Here is a 17259-nt window from a genome sequence, read left to right as displayed (position 1 = left end):
TAATCTCATGAAAAAACAAAGCAAAGATAATTGGCCCACTCTCAGTAAACCAGCCATGACATAGATAAAATAATCAGTTCTTTTTATGTTTCAGAGGTACAATGTTCTGAACAAAATTAAGAGAAATTACATTTCAGAAAGAGAATAATTGATTTAGGCAGATGAATTGAACAAAAATGATCCAATCAAGGTTTTATATCACGAATAATGGGCTCAATTTTCCCCAATGCCGTATTTTGGTGCATTGTCAGAGTTACGCCAGTTTTTTTTGGCCCCAACGACTCCAAAAAAATAAGTAGCAAGATCCCAGTTCTATTTTTTGAAATTGGCGCCGTGCAGCCTGCCCTGTAGCCTCGGGGTGTGGAGCCTAATGTCTGCACCGAAAAAACAATGCTGCCCCTTCTGTACATGAGCAAAAAAAGATATTTTTGACGTGATTGCTCTGGGAAAGCATGCCCAGTACAGCGCCCTGTCTGCAATCGGCCATTTTTAAAGAGCCAATTGTGTATGAGAACTTTAATTCTCATTGGAAAATGGGAGCTGCAATACAAGATGCAACGTGGCTCAAGGACCAAGAATGTCTTACAGGATGAAGTGGAGGCACTGGTTACTGTAATTGAGGCCAGATGGCAGGAGCTGGACACCAGCAGAGGTCACATAAAAGTTTCACCAAAAGAAATGAAGAAACGCTGGAACCAACTTGCAGAAGAGTACTGTGTAATGGTGACCACCCCGAGGTCTGGAGGCTAGTGCAAAAAGTGGCAGGACCTTGATCAAGTAGTTAGTGTAAGTAATATTTTCATTTATTCATTGGAATTACAATTGGAAATGTGACCAGCTGTATATGTCCCACCCAGCAGAAAGACACCCTCTCTAAAAAGTTATATTTTCATCTTTGCAGAGGAAGGTGGCACACAACAAACAGGAAAAAACTCGAACAGGAGGAGGCCCGGCAAATCTTCACCCACTGACACCCTTGGAAGACAGGGTTGTTGCTTTGATGGGTCCTGCCTGGAGAAAAGCAACCACCACTACACAAGCTGGGCCCACACTCGAGGGAGAGGGTAAGTCCTGCAAATTCCACAGTCTGGCTTTGCTAAATGTTAAACACTGCGCGGGCTAGCTATGCTTCAGTTCATGGGGATGGCTCCGTCAGCTACGCTTTGGTTGATGCAATGTGCTATCATTCATCGTGGTCCTTCAAATCAGCCTGCTGCCTGCGCTGTGTGAGCCTACTCATGTCACCCACCCTGCCCCTTCCTCTGCTGCTAACCATTTGTCTATTCTGTTATATTTTGCAGAACTTGAGACCAACCTTAACAATGCAAAAGATGATTCAGACACAGACGAGCCTGTAGAGGAAAACATCTTCCAATCCCACGTTCCAGACCAAGAGCATGGGGGTGAGGGTGAGGTGATGGATGAAGCCCCCCAACTGTTATACTCACTTTGGAGGAGGTGCAGGTGCCGCCCATTGAGGTGATAGCCCCTTTCCTGAGTCGTACGAGTGTTGCCGGGAGATTTCATGGTTTCTCACAGTCCGAGGCTGGGGATTCTAGTGGGATGCAGCAAGGCACACCCAGGGCCCCACCGTCTGAGACTGTGGGTCCTAGTGGGATGCAGCAAGACACACCCAGAGCCCACTGTCCGAGGCTGCAGGTCCCAGTGGGATGCAGCAAGCCACACTCATGGTGAGGAGGGGAAGGAGAGCTCGACAGCGCTCTCCTGAGGTGCAGGATCCAACAGATGTGTTTCAGATGATGGCATTGAATGCGGAGAGCATTGACCTTATGTGATCACTCGTGGGGTGGGTGATGAGGTATTGGGACTGTCGGGAGAAGTAACAACACTCTCACGAGAAATGGGAACACTGTCAGGTGAACATGAGGGAGGGAATGTTGCAAGTAGTTGACACACTATTGCTCAACATGAAGAAGGGCATGTCACAGGTAGCTGAGACACTGTCAGGGCACGAGGGAGGGAATGTCGGAGTTAGCTGCTGCAATAAGGGAACACGCCCAGACCCCGCGCCCATTGACAGAATCAACTGCCACTCCCGCTCCAATCCCCAGACCAGCCCGCCACATTACCGGCTACCCCTCCCCCGCCTGCCATCAAGAAGTGCGCATTACCCGAGATGTTCGAAAGAATAAACTTGGTACCAACCCGAGAAACACTGTGCCACCGCCTGCGGGCAGGGGTGGAGTCAACAAGACCAAACGCAGCGGGCGGTCTTAGAATAAGGTGGAGGAGAGATGGGTGCAGCCTTTCTTTGCTGCTGTTATTATTGTTATTACTCTTGTAACTGTTCTCAAATTAAAAGATTTTTGTAAGTTATGTAAATTTACAAATTTAAAAGTTTGTAAGTGATCTTAGAGTTTGTAAGTAATCTTAATTGAAAACTTTAAAGTTTGATACAAGAATATTTTTATTAAAGTTAAGTACAAACAAATGTTTGTTAAACTTTTGAATAAAATATATTTTAAATGATAACTGAATCATTTCCAGTATTTGTTCCATTATTAACACAACTTTTTGAAGTAAAGAAGAATCATTTCCATCATTTGTTCCATTAACACAACACAACATTACGGAACAGGTCCAAACAGTAAACATGGTCCATGTGGAATAGTTGCCACTGAGCCTTCAGGCAACAAAGTGTTCACGGATGAGCAGCCGGTGCAAGGCTCGAGTGATCGTTAAAGGGGCACAACTGCCCGCCCTCCTCCGCCGTCATATTCCGGATTCAGGTAGTTGCATGGCTTCCTCGTCCTCCTCGTCATCTGCATCTTCCTCCTCATCATCAGCCACTCTCACCTCAGGTGGGTCTTCTACTACCAGCTGCTGCTGCCTCATGATGGCTAAGTTATGCAGCATGCAGCACACAACAGTGAACTGACCGACAATCTCAGGGGAGTTTTGCAAGTAGCCTCCGGAATGGTCCAGGCATCGGAAACGCTGTTTCAATATGCCAATAGTCCTCTCTATGTAGCTGCGCGTCACAATGTGTGACATGTTGTATTCACGGTCAGCTTCCGTCTGGGTTACGCGTAGGGGCGTCATGAGTCAGGTGGCGAGGCCGTACCCTTTGTCTCCCAGTAGCCAGCTCTGCCCTTCTGGCTGCTGCTGAAACATGGCAAATATAGCGCTCTCACATAGGATGAACACATCATGGGTGCTCCCAGGGTGTCTTGAATCAACTGACATGATGTGATGCATGTCGTCACACGAGTTGCACATTAACGAGTGGAAGCCTTTTCTGTTCTCCAAAGTTGTTTGCAAGGCGATGTGGGTACAATCAATGCAGCCCTGTACCTTTGGGAAGCCAGCAATCCTGGAGAAGCCCACAGTCCTGTCATGCATTGCCTGGGCATTCATGGGGAATTTTATTTAATCATTCCTCCGAGCATATAGTGCAGCAGTGACCTGCCGAATGCAGACATGTGTTGCATGTTGAGAATTGGCACACACATCCCCAGTTGTGGCCTAGAATGATCCAGATGCATAGAATGAAAGTGCAGCTGTAACCATCACTTCAACTGACAAAGTGGTCCTCTTGACGCTTCTAGGTTGCAGGTCTGCTTTTACTAACTCTCAGATCTGAGTTACAACTTCTTTGTGTAAACGCAGCCTCTGACACAGTCTGCATCACTTGGGTGCAGGTATGAATGCCTGTCTCGATATACCCCTCATGATTAAGGCCTCCTGTCCATCATCCCACATGCTCTGAGATTCCTCATGCGATGATGTCGAGTCAATTGTCTCTTCCACAGCACCATCATGTAGAAGGCTTGCACAAGGTATGACATTGTCAGTATTGCCCCCATGATTAAATTGTACCTTTGCAAGAAGCTCAAAATGGCAGGCAGGACAAGCTTCTTTGTTGTCTCTCTCCAAGGTTGACGCCCTAGTTTGGACCACACCCAGGTCTGAGCATGTGCAATAAACTTGCTTAGATCGGGACACAGCCGCCGTTTCCCCCCCCCCCCCGACCCCCGGGCTTCATTTGATGCATAGTGGCATAGTGTAAGGGTTCTCATCCCTTCAGTTCAGCTTCCATCCTCCCCCCCAGGCTTCTTTTCAAGCCAAGCCCCGAGCCCATGTCCGGGTGAGGGATTAATTCTGCCGGCCAACGCTCTGACCCTCGAGTCTGGTTTGGAGACTTTCAGGGGTGACGTGGCACTTTAAAAAAAAAAATCCTAACTTAAAGAATTGCATGTAACTTCCATTTTCTCCGTTTTCAGTTGGAAACATTTAAGCTTGATGATGCATATTTGTGTGTTCTTGACTCCCTCCAAAACTTCGACTATAAACAATGGCATCTTTCGATGCCAATTTTTTGATGTGCGCCCAGAAGGTTTTTTGAGAGTGGTCACATACGCCGTCCTAGGAGAATTATAAGTTGGCCAAACTAGCGCAGACATCAGGTTATGCAAAAAAAAACTAACCTAAAAAAGTCGTAACTAACTGAGTTACGCTGGCGCACAATCTTTGGTGAAACTTGGATTTTTAAATGTAAGCCAAAAGCGGCGCGCGCCAAAAAAATGGCGCAAATCACTGGGGAAAATTGAGCCCAATATCTCAAAATTCAAAAGATGGCAGCTTACCAATATTTCTGTATCAAGGTTTATTGGTATTAAAGGTCCCCATTTTATGAATAATGTCTAAGACTGAAGTGTTCGCAACCATCTTCACCCAGAAGTGCTGAGTGGATGATGCATATCGGCCTCCTCCTGAGGTCCCCACCATCGCAGAAGCCAGACTTCGGCCAATTAGATTCACTCCACGTGATTTCAAGAAATTGCTGAGGGTGCACTGGATGCAGCAAAGGCTATGGGCCCGGACAACATCCCGGCTGTTGTGCTGAAGCCTTGTGCTCCAGAACCAGCCGCACCTCTAGGCAAGCTGTACCAGTTCAGCTACATCACTGGCATCTAACGGCAATATGGAAAATTGTTCAGGTATGTCCTCCTGTCCACAAAAAGCAGGACAAATCCAATCCGGCCAATTATTGCCCCATCAGTCTATTCTCAATCATCAGCAAACTGATGGAAGGTGTCGTCGATAGTGCTATCAAGTGGCACTTATTCACCAATAACCTACTCACCGATGCTCAGTTTGTGTTCTGCCAGAACCACTCGGCTCCAGACCTCATTGCAGCCTTGGTCCAAACGAGTTAAATTCTAGAGGTCAGGTAGAGTGACTGGCCTTAACAGCAAGGTAGGATTTGACTGATAGTGGCATCAAAGAGCCCTAGTAAAATTGAAGTCAATTGGAATCGGGGGAAACATTGTCACTGGCTGAAGTCATACCTAGCACAAAGGAAGATGGTTGTGGTTGTTGGAGGTGAATCATCTAAACCCCAGGGAATCACTATGGGAGTTCCTCGAGGCAGTGTCCTAAGCCCAACCATCTTCAGCTGCTTCATCAATTAAGTTCCCTCCATTATAGGGTCAGAAATGGGGATGTTTGCTGATGATTCCACAGTGTTCAGTTTCATTCACAACTCCTCAGATAATAGAGCAGTCCATTCCCACATGCAGCAAGACCTGGACAACATTCAAGCTTGGGCTGATAAATAGCAAGTTACATTCGTGCAACACAATCTCCAAGAGAGAGTCTAACCACCGCCCCTTGACATTCAACAGCATTACCATCGCCAAATCCCCTACCATCAACATCCTGGGGGTCACCATTGACCAAAAACTTAACTGGACCAGCCACATAAATACTGAGTGTACAAGAGGAGGTCAGGTATTCTGGGGTGAATGTCTTATCTCCTGACTCCCCAAAGCCTTTCCACTATCTACAAGGCACAAATCAGGAGTGTGATGGAATACTCTCCACATGCCTAGATGAGTGCAGCTCCAACAACACTCAAGAAGCTCAATACCATCCAGGACAAAGCAGCCCGCTTGATTGTCACTCCAGCCACCACCTTAAACATTCACTCCCTTCATCACTGGCACCGATGCACTGCAGTAATTCGCCAAGGCTTCTTTGACAGCACCTCGCAAACCCATGACCTGCACTACCAAGAAAGACAAGGGCAGCAGGCGTATGGGAACACCATCACCTCCAAGTTCCCCTCCAAGTCACACATCAACCGTTCCTTCATCGCTACTGGCTCAAAATTCTTGAGCACCCTCCCTAACAGCACTGTCCAAATACCTTCACTACGGACTGCAGCGGTTCAAGAATGCGGCTCACCACCACCTTCTCAAGTGGTAATTATGGATGGGCAATAAATGCTGGCCTTGCCAGCGGCATCTACATCTCATAAATGAATAATATATATATATATACATACAAATATATATATACACACAGGCCACTCCACCTTTCTTGAAATGATTATATATTTCTTCCAGGAGTTCCCTCCCTTAAATTAACTCTTTCTCTCCTGCTCTCAGATGCATGTCGATACACAAGAATCACCTGCCCCTAGTTACATAGAATGATACAGCACAAAAGGAGACCATTCGGCCAATGTGCTATATTACAAAATAAGCAGGCAGCTCATAATTTCATTGATCACACTACTGCCACTTAAGATGGGGTCAATAGCATGAAAGACTATTGCAATACTCCAACACAAGAACACAGATTCCATCCTAACAGTCATCCCCACCAGTAAAATGGCCAAGGAACCAGGTCTCCTCCAGTAAACTCAGTGTTACTAATACATAGCCCCCTACTCTAGAACCTCCCAGCGAGATAAGTCGTGCATCTTTGCATAAACATAGGATTTGGTTCATACACAAGAGTCCTTTAATGCCAATAAACCCTGATACAGATAACTGCCACCCTTTGTGCTCATCTCATTCCTGATAATTTGAAGGAGTGCTGCCTTCAGCTGAACCAGTCGCGTCTGAACATGGACTAACTCCTCACTGAGTCACAGTAACACATACTGAACATGGAACTAACTCCTCACAGAACAAGGGGTGCGTGCAAAAGAGGAGAGAATTTTAAAACCCTCATGTCCTCTGTTGCTTGATAGAATTATTCACCAAGATGGCTACTCACGGGAGGAATGTCTCGAGTTCATCTCCATCATCTACAGCAATACCTTGCAGTCCATGATGGCAATTGTTAAGGCAATGACCACACTGAACATCGGGTATGGAGACAGTGGCAGACAGGTCAGTGCAACTAGTACAGAGACTACACCAGAATCCCACGTGTACGATTAACACCACAATCAAACAGGATACAATTAACACGAGAATACCACATGTGGGGCGATGAACACTAATAACATGTGGTACGGTGAACACTAATAACATGTGGGACAACGAACACTACAATCACATCTGGTATCAGTAATGTCACAATCCCACAGGCAGGACAATTTACTCTATGAACCCACAGTCGACAGTTCGCACCTCAATACTACACTGTCCAATTGTCAGTGTAATCACACACTGAGGGCCAGTGTAATGGTATTTCTTGGGATAAATGACTTTATTAGCCAAGGCATAGAATGCAAGAGTTTGAATTGTATGAAACACTAGTTAGGCCACAGCTAGTGTACTGCGTGCAGTTCTGGTCATCACATGACAAGAAAGATGTGATTGCACCAGAGAGGGTGCAGAGGAGATTAACGAGGATGTTGCCAGGACTGGAGACTTTTACCTATGGAAAGGCTGGAGTTGTTTTCTTTGGAGCAGAGGAGGCTGAGGGGAACCCTGATTGAGGTGTATAAAATTATGAGGCCAATATATTGTGTGGATAGGAAGGACCTATTTCCCTTAGCAGGGGGGTCAACAACCAGGGGGCATAGATTTAAAGTAATTGGTAGGAGGTTTAGAGGGGCTTTGAGGGGAACTTTTTTTCACCCAGAGGGTGGTGGGGTTCTGGAACTCAATACCTGAAAGGGTGGTATCGGCAGAAACCCTCACTACATTTAAAAAATACTTGGATATGCACTTGAAGTGCCGTAACCTACAGGGCTACAGACCAAGGGCTGGAAAGTAGGATAAGGCTGGATAGCTCTTTATCGGCCGGTACGGACACGATGGGCCAAATAGCCTCCTTCTGAGCTGTAAATTTCTATGATTCTGCTAATTTTGGGCGTCACTTTGCATGAATCCAGTGACAGACTCCACACTGCTCATAGGATTGTCGTGGGTCCTCAGCATTGTGTAGCTGCAGAAAATGCAAACAGAAATTGCCAACAAGTGCTCAGCAAGTGCACAGAGTAGTCAAAGGGCCAAAAGAGGATCAAAGGTCAGCAGTTAAACCTACAGCTCAGCCATTGGACACTGCGCTCAACAACCTTTATTTCCACAACCATGAATGTAGTGTAACCAGATCACAGTTTCTCCAATTCTCATCAAACAGGCTCCAAAGGAGAGACATCTTGGGCTTGATAGAGAAGAAGAGCAAAACTATTGTGGAGGTCACTGACACCACATTCTTCGCTTAGCAGAGACGGTGGTCTAGATACCTGCTCGCGTTTGCTTTTTTAAATGTTCAATCCCGGTTCCTACCCTTACCTCTCTTCAACCAGACTTGGAATTTTTTGTTTAAATTGACACAAGAACACAAGAACATAAGAACATAAGAAATAGGAGCAGGAGTAGGCCATACAGCCCCTCAAGCCTGCTCCGCTATTCAATAAGATCATGGCTGATCTGATCATGGACTCAGCTCCACTTCCCTGCCCGCTCCCCATAACCCCTTATCATTTAAGAAACTGTCTATTTCTGTCTTACATTTATTCAATGTCCCAGCTTCCACAGCTCTCTGAGACAGCAAATTCCACAGATTTACAACCCTCAGAGAAGAAATTTCTCATCTCAGTTTTAAATGGGCAGCCCCTTATTCTAAGATTATGCCCTCTAGTTCCAGTCTCCCCCATCAGTGGAAACATCCTCTCTGCATCCACCTTGTCAAGCCCCCTCATAATCTTATGTTTCGATAAGATCACCTCTCATTCTTCTGAATTCCAATGAGTAGAGGCCTAACCTACTCAACCTTTCCTCATAAGTCAACCCCCTCATCTCTGGAATCAACCAAGTAAACCTTCTCTGAACTGCCTCCAAAGTAAGTATATTCTTTTGTAAATATGGAAACCAAAACTGCACACAGTATTCCAGGTGTGGCCTCACCAATACCCTGTATAGCTGTAGCAAGACCTCCCTCCTTTTATACTCCATCCCCTTTGCAATAAAGACCAAGATTCCATTGGCCTTCCTGATCACTTGCTGTACCTGCATACTAACCTTTAGTGTATCATGCACAAGTACCCCCAGGTCCCACTGTACTGCAGCACTTTGCAATCTTTCTTCATTTAAATAATAACTTGCTCTTTGATTTTCCTGCCAAAGTGCATGACCTCACACTTTCCAACATTATACTTCATCTGCCAAATTTTTGCCCGCTCACTTAGCCCGTCTATGCCCTTTTGCAGATTTTTTGTGTCCTCCTCATACATTGCTTTTCTTCCCATATTTGTATAGTCAGCAAACTCGGCCAAGTTACACTTCTTTATATCATCTTTTCAAAATAAGTGAAATTCAAAGTAACGTGTGCATATACACAGTTAGGGGGAGGGGGGCCTTCCACAACTGTCATCCCCCCATGGATGGTATCGTATCAAACTGTCCCAGTAATTCCTTTTCTCCATTTACATGACCTATTCACTTCTATGTGAAGGTTGAACTACGGTACATTCAAGAATGCTCTTTCGAAGAGCCGGCACAGACACGTTGGGCCGAATGGCCTTCTTCTGTGCTGTATCGTTCTATGATTCTATGATTCACAGTGCCCAGGCAGGAGTACTTTGGGTGGGTGAAGTCTTCCTCCCTGTCACAAAATACTCCCCAATTTAGCTCTTGCCCACGACAGCAGGGCCAAGATAGGGAACTCGCTGCTGGCCCTGAGCTGCTTCCTGCAACAGATTCAAGCGCAGCTGCTCAGTGCCAGTGGACAGTGTTGCATGCTCCTACCTTGTTGTTCTCTTGTGGTTTCAAACAAAGCCAGCGGGGTAAACTCTCAGAAAATTCTTGTAACTCTCGCTTCCTGCAGGATGATTCCCGCAAACTGATGCATCTCGCTGATACACTTGAGGAGGGCAACATGCCGAAGGAACTGTATGAAATTATCAGCCGTCTCTGGAAGGACTCGGGCATCCAGGCCTGCTTTGATCGCGCCTCGGAGTACCAGCTGAACGACTCTGCGGGCTAGTAAGTGGCTCCTTCTTCATCTTATCGCCCTGCAGCCAACCTGAGCAGTGAGCTTGGGCACGGATAGAACAAGATAGCTTTGGCATTTAGTGTCAGCTGTGGCTCAGCGGGTAGCACCCTCACCTCTGTGTCGGAAGGTTGTGGGTTCGAGTCCCACGCCACAAAAATCTAGGCTGATGCTCCCAGTGCAGTGCTGCACTGTCTGAGGTGCCGTCTTTCGGATGTGACTCAGGTGAATGTAATAGATCCCATGGCACTTTTTTGAAGAAATATTAATTCTACCTCTTAAATGGAGCTGGTCTGGAGCTCATCATTTTTTGGTTGCATTCCTAAATCCCTCGGTCGTGTTACCCAAGTGTCAGCTTGGCTCAGTGGTAGCACTCATGGCCCCCTGGTGTCAAAAGGTCGTGAATGCTGGACCGAGCACATAATCTAGGCTAACACTTCACAGCAGGGGAATTATCCCCGATGTCCTGGCCAATATTTATCCCTCAATCCACAATCAGATTATCTGAAAAAAAGACTTGGATTTAGATAGCACCTTTGACAACCACTGGATGTCTCAAAGCACTTTAAGGCCAATGAAGTACTTTTGGAGTGTAGTCACTGTTGTAATGTGGGCAATGCAGAAGCCAATTTGTGCACAGCAAGTTCCCACAAACAGCAATGTGATAATGATCAGATAATCTGTTTTTGTTATGTTGATTGAAGGAAGGATAACTTCCCTGCGCTTCTTTGAAATAGTGCCATGAGATCTTTTACGTCTTTTGAGAGCACAGAAGGGGCCTCGGTTTAACGTCTCATCCGAAAGGCAGCACCTCCGACAGTGCAGCACTCCCTCAGCACTGCACTGAACTGTTAGCCTAGATTTTTTTTGTGCTCAAGTCCCTGGAGTGGGACTTGAACCCACAACCTTCTGACTGAGAGGCAAGAGTGCTACCCACTGAGCCACAGAATCTGGGTCATTATCACATTGCTGTTTGTGGGAGTTTGCCGTGTGCAAATTGGCTGCCGTGTTTCCTACATTACAACAGTGACTACACTTCAAAAAAGAACTTAATTTGTAAAACCCTTTGGGATGGCCGGCGGTCATTAAAGATGCTATATAAATGCAAGTCCTTCTATTTAAGGAGCAAGAACAGACCCTCAACTCAAAACTACCGAAACACGGATGAACTGGTCATTAGTTGCTGCGGGAAAAATGGCTGCTGTGCTTGCCTACAGAACACCAGCTGTTCTCCAGAAGTTGTTTGTTGTGTGAATGCTTTGAGGTGCTACATATTGGGCTGGAAATCCTGGCCTCCCCAGGTCCGTATGGAGTGTCTACGGCCCCAGGAAGGTTTTCAGCACACAATGCGTATGCGCTGAAAACCGGCTTTTCTGATCTGTCAAGTTCCAGCTTGACAGATCCAACACATATCGGGAGCGAGGACATTTGCAAGGGCAAGATTGCAGTATGTACCTCAAAATTGTTGCGCCTGATAAAAGCAGGTGTATAGCCTACTTTTACAGGTGAAAGAGTTTAAAAACATATAAAAATATTAAATTAAATTAAAAATACATATGTTTAAAAAATGCTGCCCATTACATTTATTTTTTAACCATAATTTTAAAAACTTTAAAAAAACTCTATTTTTTTCTCCAAGGTATTTATTAACTTTAATTGCAATTAATTTTAATTATGTGAATTGTGTTTTTTGTTTTGTGTGTGTTTAGTGTGTTTGGGTTTTTCTTTTCATTAATAGATAGCAATGAGAACTCGTAGAGACGGAGTTCCCATCGCTATGAATGAGAAAGCTGTGGAATACTGTACCTGATTGGCTGAGCACTCACACGTGACTGCACCTTCTGCGTGGGAACCTGGAGGACGGGAGCGCGCTTCGCAGCGCGGGAAGAGAAGGCCTCACCAATGGAATCCCACACTCCTCCCGGACCACCAGATACTTTCGTAGAAATGTTTCAGGTCGGAGACAATTGCCCACGAGGAATCCTCCGACCGCAATTTCAGCCCCAGTAGTATTTGGCCTAATTTTTTTTTTTAAATCTGCCAATAGGTGGCGCAGTTGCACTTTGCAAAACGATTACTGTGTTCTTTAAAGCACAACTGCACCATCCTCCAGCAATAAATTGATACTACAGGAGCAACAAAGCACACATTTTGTTAGATTAATTGCCAATTTAAAGCAATTAAATTGGAATGTTTCAAGGTACTTCACTGTGGCGGGGAGGGAAAGAAAGAGTTGGGCATTTGAGCAGGTGCTGGAAGAGTTTGGGTCAATGAATAAAGGCTGGATTTGCAGATGGGATCAGAGGTAAAGAAAGCATTAGTATTTTCACAGCACCTTTCATGTCCTCAAGATGGTCCACTGTGCTTCACAGCCAATGAACTGCTCTTTAATTGCAGTCACCATTACTTTGTAGTCATCATCATAGGCAGCTCCTCGGAATCGAGGAAGACTTGCTTCCGCTCTTAAAATGAGTCCTTAGGTGGCTGAACAGTCCAATACGAGAGCCGCAATCCCTGTCACAGGTGGGACAGATAGTTGTTGAGGGAACGGTTTGCCGCACGCTCTTTCCGCTGCCTGCTCTTGATTTCTGCATGCTGTTGGCGATGAGACTCGAGGTGCTCAGCACCTTCCTGGATGCACTTCCTCCACTTAAGGCGGTCTTTGGCCAGGGTCCCAGGTGTCAGCGGGGATGTTGCACTTTATCAGAGAGGCTTTGAGGGTGTCCTTGTCGTTATCATCATCATCATCATCATCGGCAGTCTCTCGGAATCGAGGAAGACTTGCTTCCACTCTTAAGCATGAGTTCTTAGGTGGCTGTGCAGTCCAATACGAGAAACACAGTCTCTGTCATAGGTAGGACAGACAGTGGTTGAGGGGAAGGGAGGGTGGGACTGGTTTGCCACACGTTCCTACCGCTGCCTGCGCTTGATTTCTGCACGCTCTTGTCAACGATACTTGAGGAGCTCAGCGCCCTCCCGGATGCACTTCCTCCACTTAGGGCGGTCTTTGGCCAGGTGTCGGTGGGGATGTTGCACTTTTTCAGGGAGACTTTGAGGGTGTCCTTGTAACGTTTCCTCTGCCCACCTTTGGCTTGTTTGCCGTGAAGGAACTGCAAATAGAGCGTTTGCTTTGGGAGTCTCATGCCTGGCATGCGAACTATGTGGCCTGCCCAGCGGAGCTGATTGAAGCACTGACCACACTCAATGCTGGGGATGTTGGCCTGCCCAGTGAAGCTGCTCGAGTGTGGTCAGTGCTTCAATGCTGGTAGTAAGCATGGCAAGTCTCAGCAAGGTGCCATAAACAGTAAATGGGGTAAGTGACCAATTCATCTGTTTTGAAGGTGTTAGTTGAGAGGAATGTTAGCCAGAACACCGAGGAGATCCCTCAAATAATGCCAAAGGCTATTTAATCTTCAACTGAACAAAGAGGCAGTCATTGGTTGAGCATCTCATCCAAAGGACAGCACATCTTGAGTACTGAGGTGAAGTGTTAGTCTAGGTTGTGTGCTGGATCTTGCACTCACAACCTTCTGACTCAGGGGTACAAGTGCTAGCACTGAGCCAAGCTGAGAGTTGGGTAGCGAGAACGAGGGATTTAGGAATAGAACCAAATAATGATGAGCTCCAGACCAGCTCAATTAAAGAGGATTTAGATCAATAGAATCCCTCGCTCTGTCTTCCCTGAATAATCGGTGATAATTGATCTGTTCGCTGGTTGCTGACTCTCGCTCCATTGCTTTTCAATTGACGGCTTCAGCTATCTCAACGACCTGGATCGAATCGTGAAGCCAGGCTACCTCCCCACTGAGCAGGATGTCCTGCGTTCAAGAGTGAAAACCACCGGTATCATCGAGACTCAGTTCGGATTGAAAGATCTCAACTTCAGGTACTGGGAATGGGGATCAAGGGGCTCATCATTTCAGAGTCTGCGCATCTATCCCACGCAGCAACTTATATCCACCAGCAGCTGCCGTCTCAATAACGGCTCAGCCTATCGAACAAAGCAACCAAGCCAGGGCCACGATCTTAGATCCCTTTGTCGGAAAGTGCTTGGTTAATGGTCAGAGATGCTCAAGAACGGACATCTTCACCGCCCTCGAGATCTTTTAATGCAGAATCGTGGAACCCGGGCAGCTAACACAGCGCACTCAGTAAATGTAGAAATTGGTAGGTCCCACATGGCATTGAATCACTGATTAGATATTTTGAATGTAAAGAGCAAATGCTACTGGGTTAAAGTGCTACAGAGTATTCAGTAGTCATGGGGAGTCAGCTCACAGAAGAATAACAGGTTATGGGGAGCGGGCAGGGAAGTGGACCTGAGTCCATGATCGGATCAGCCATGATCGTATTAAATGACGGAGCAGGCTCGAGGGACCGTATGGCCTACTCCTGCTCCTATTTCTTATGTTCTTATGTAAAAGAACGCCACCAAACAGGGGGTGTAGTTAATACTGAGGAAGACTGTGACAACAACAATAAGAGTCTAAACTTCTGTACTGAGTGGTTAGAATGTGGAATCTGCAACCACATATCTCTATCATGTTCAATTCCCCGTTGAAACTAGAGGTCATAAATATAAGATCGTCACTAATAAATCCAAACAGGGAATTCAGGAGAAACTTCTTTACCCAGAGAGTGGTGAGAATGTGGAATTTGCTACCACAAGGAGTGGTTGATGTGAACAGTATAGATGCCTTTAAGGGGAAAGATAAGCACATGAGGGAGACAGAAATAGAAGAATATGTTGATAGGGTGAGATGGTGCGAGGAGGCTTGTATGAAGCAAGGACGAGTTGGACTCAATGGCCTGTTTCTGAATACTACATACTACATACTATTATGTAACATTTAACAAAGTTTCAGCGACATGTGTTACCTGTATGTTTGCCCTGTTAAAAGTTTATTATCCTCTTTGTGCCCTAATAAATGGAGAAACAGTTACGTAGAATGACATTATAAATTACAGTTGCATTCCAAGCCGAACTTCATTGTTTCGTGCCCTTCAAGGGATGGGGTGTTAAGTTAGATGGAATGGAACTCCCCCCACTTCAGTCACCTACGTTCAGTCAGTCTTCATTTCCTTCCTCTCCCCTCCGCAGGATGTTTGACGTGGGCGGTCAGCGCTCAGAGCGCAAGAAATGGATCCACTGCTTCGAAGGAGTCACATGCATCATCTTCATTGCTGCGCTCAGCGCGTACGACATGGTGCTGGTGGAGGACGATGAAGTGGTAAGTGGACATGCACCCTGCACGTGGCCCTTGCATCTTGTGAGCAACTGAGGGAGAGCCACCTCCTCAACATCTGACCCGGGTACCACTGCAAGCGCATTGGAGCTAGAACTCCACAGTGACTTACAATGATCTTTCTAGGCATGTTCACCATATACGCAGGGATTCCCCTCGATAGCCAATAACGATTCACCAAGTTGATATCATGAACTCACCAACTGTAACACATTTGGCACTGTGCTAAGATATGATCTTAGTGTGAATGTCCGCTTAATCTCTGGTAACATTAGTAGTAGTAGAATCCACCACCATAGGTAGTGCAAGCAAAACCTGTCCCCTTGTGTCTGTTAAGAACGTAAGAAAATAAGAATTAGAAGCAGGAGTAGGCCATACGGCCCCTCGAGCCTGCTCCGCCATTCAATATCATGGCTGATCTTCGACCTCAACTCCACTTTCCTGCCCGATCCCCATATCTCTTGGTTTCCCCGAATCCAAAAAAATCTATCTCAGCCTTGAATATACTCAATGACAGCATCCAGACCCCTCTGGGGTGGAAAATTCCAAAGATTCATAACCCTGAGTGAAGAAATTCCTTCTCATCTCAGTCTTAACTGGCTGACCCCTTATTCCGAGACTATGCTCCCTAGTTCTGGACTCTCCAGACAGGAGAAATAATCTCAGTATCTATCCTGTCAATCCCCCTCAGAATCTTATATGTTTCAATGAGATCACATTATTCTTCTAAACCCCAGAGAGTATAGGCCAATCTACTCAATCTCTCCTCATAGGACAACTCTCCCATCCTAGGGATCAATCTAGTGAACCTTTGTTGTACCATCTCTTAAGGCAAGTATATCCTTCCTTTGATAAGGAGAACAAAACTGTGCACAGTACTCCAGGTGTGGTCTCACCAAGGTCCTGTTGCCTTCATAAGATAATTATGGATGAGGGAGGCTATTTGGTCCTCCTTGGTTCATCCAACCAGAAAAATCCATCAACTCCACCCACTCCCACAATTGCAGTATCCAACTGATTCTTAAATTCAAACCAGAAATAATTCGAACACAAAATGAAATGAGTTCCACAGCGTAGATGAACTGAACTCACAACAGAAATTGAAGGCTACAATTCTTGCAAATGCCACCGATGGTATCGGATGCCCAGGCAATCGATCTGTGGTTCTCAGTTGAAAGCGCCAGTATGCTTTTATACCCTTACCCAACAACAATCTTATCGATTTCAGTCTTCAAAATCTCAATTGAGCCAGAATCCATAGTCTGTCGGGGAACGAGTTCCAGATTTCCACTACCCTGTGTGTGAAAACTCATCATCATCATAGGCAGTCCCTTGTATCGAGGATGACTTGCTTCCACGCTAAAAAGGGATGAGTTCACAGGTGTTTCAATGAAGGACCTAATATTCCAGGTCCCGAATTACACATTGAAGGGTAGAAGGTGCCTGTGCGTGGATTATTTGAACGTGTGGTGGCCATTGCAGACCAGCCACCACACGGGCTTGACAGAGCTCGGTCTTGGTCCAGTGGCAAGGATTAACCAAGACAACTGATGACTAGCTCTGCTGCATGGACCTAGTACGCACACATATCGCAGTGTGGGCTAGACCGTGCTGTTCCTGGGCCCTCAACTCACGCTGTGTGAAAACTATCTTCCTGATTTCATCCCTAAATAGTCTCGCTCCAATTATGATTGTGCCCCCTTGTTCTGAATTCTCCCACCACAGGCAATGGCTTCTGGAAATAGGTACGTTTGTGGGAATCTGGTTAGCTCTTCCGGTCGCTGTGGGGCAATGTCTGTGGGTGAAACACAAG

At 46.0% G+C, this 17259-nt stretch overlaps 1 protein-coding gene across 1 annotated transcript in view; it reads left to right on the top strand.

Moving 5' to 3' along the window:
- Positions 1-17259, top strand: part of LOC139276924 (guanine nucleotide-binding protein G(t) subunit alpha-1) — a 70054-nt gene that overhangs the window by 43744 nt on the left and 9051 nt on the right. The window contains exons 3-6 of the mRNA XM_070894921.1: positions 7004-7145; positions 10036-10193; positions 13958-14086; positions 15302-15431. Coding sequence (XP_070751022.1) covers positions 7004-7145; positions 10036-10193; positions 13958-14086; positions 15302-15431 — 559 coding nt within the window. The remainder of the gene's footprint in view (positions 1-7003; positions 7146-10035; positions 10194-13957; positions 14087-15301; positions 15432-17259) is intronic.

Source organism: Pristiophorus japonicus, chromosome 12 (assembly GCF_044704955.1).
Source record: "Pristiophorus japonicus isolate sPriJap1 chromosome 12, sPriJap1.hap1, whole genome shotgun sequence".
NCBI lineage: Eukaryota > Metazoa > Chordata > Chondrichthyes > Pristiophoridae > Pristiophorus > Pristiophorus japonicus.
Note: the sequence above shows the minus strand (reverse complement) of the source record. Positions and strands in the feature narration are given on the sequence as shown.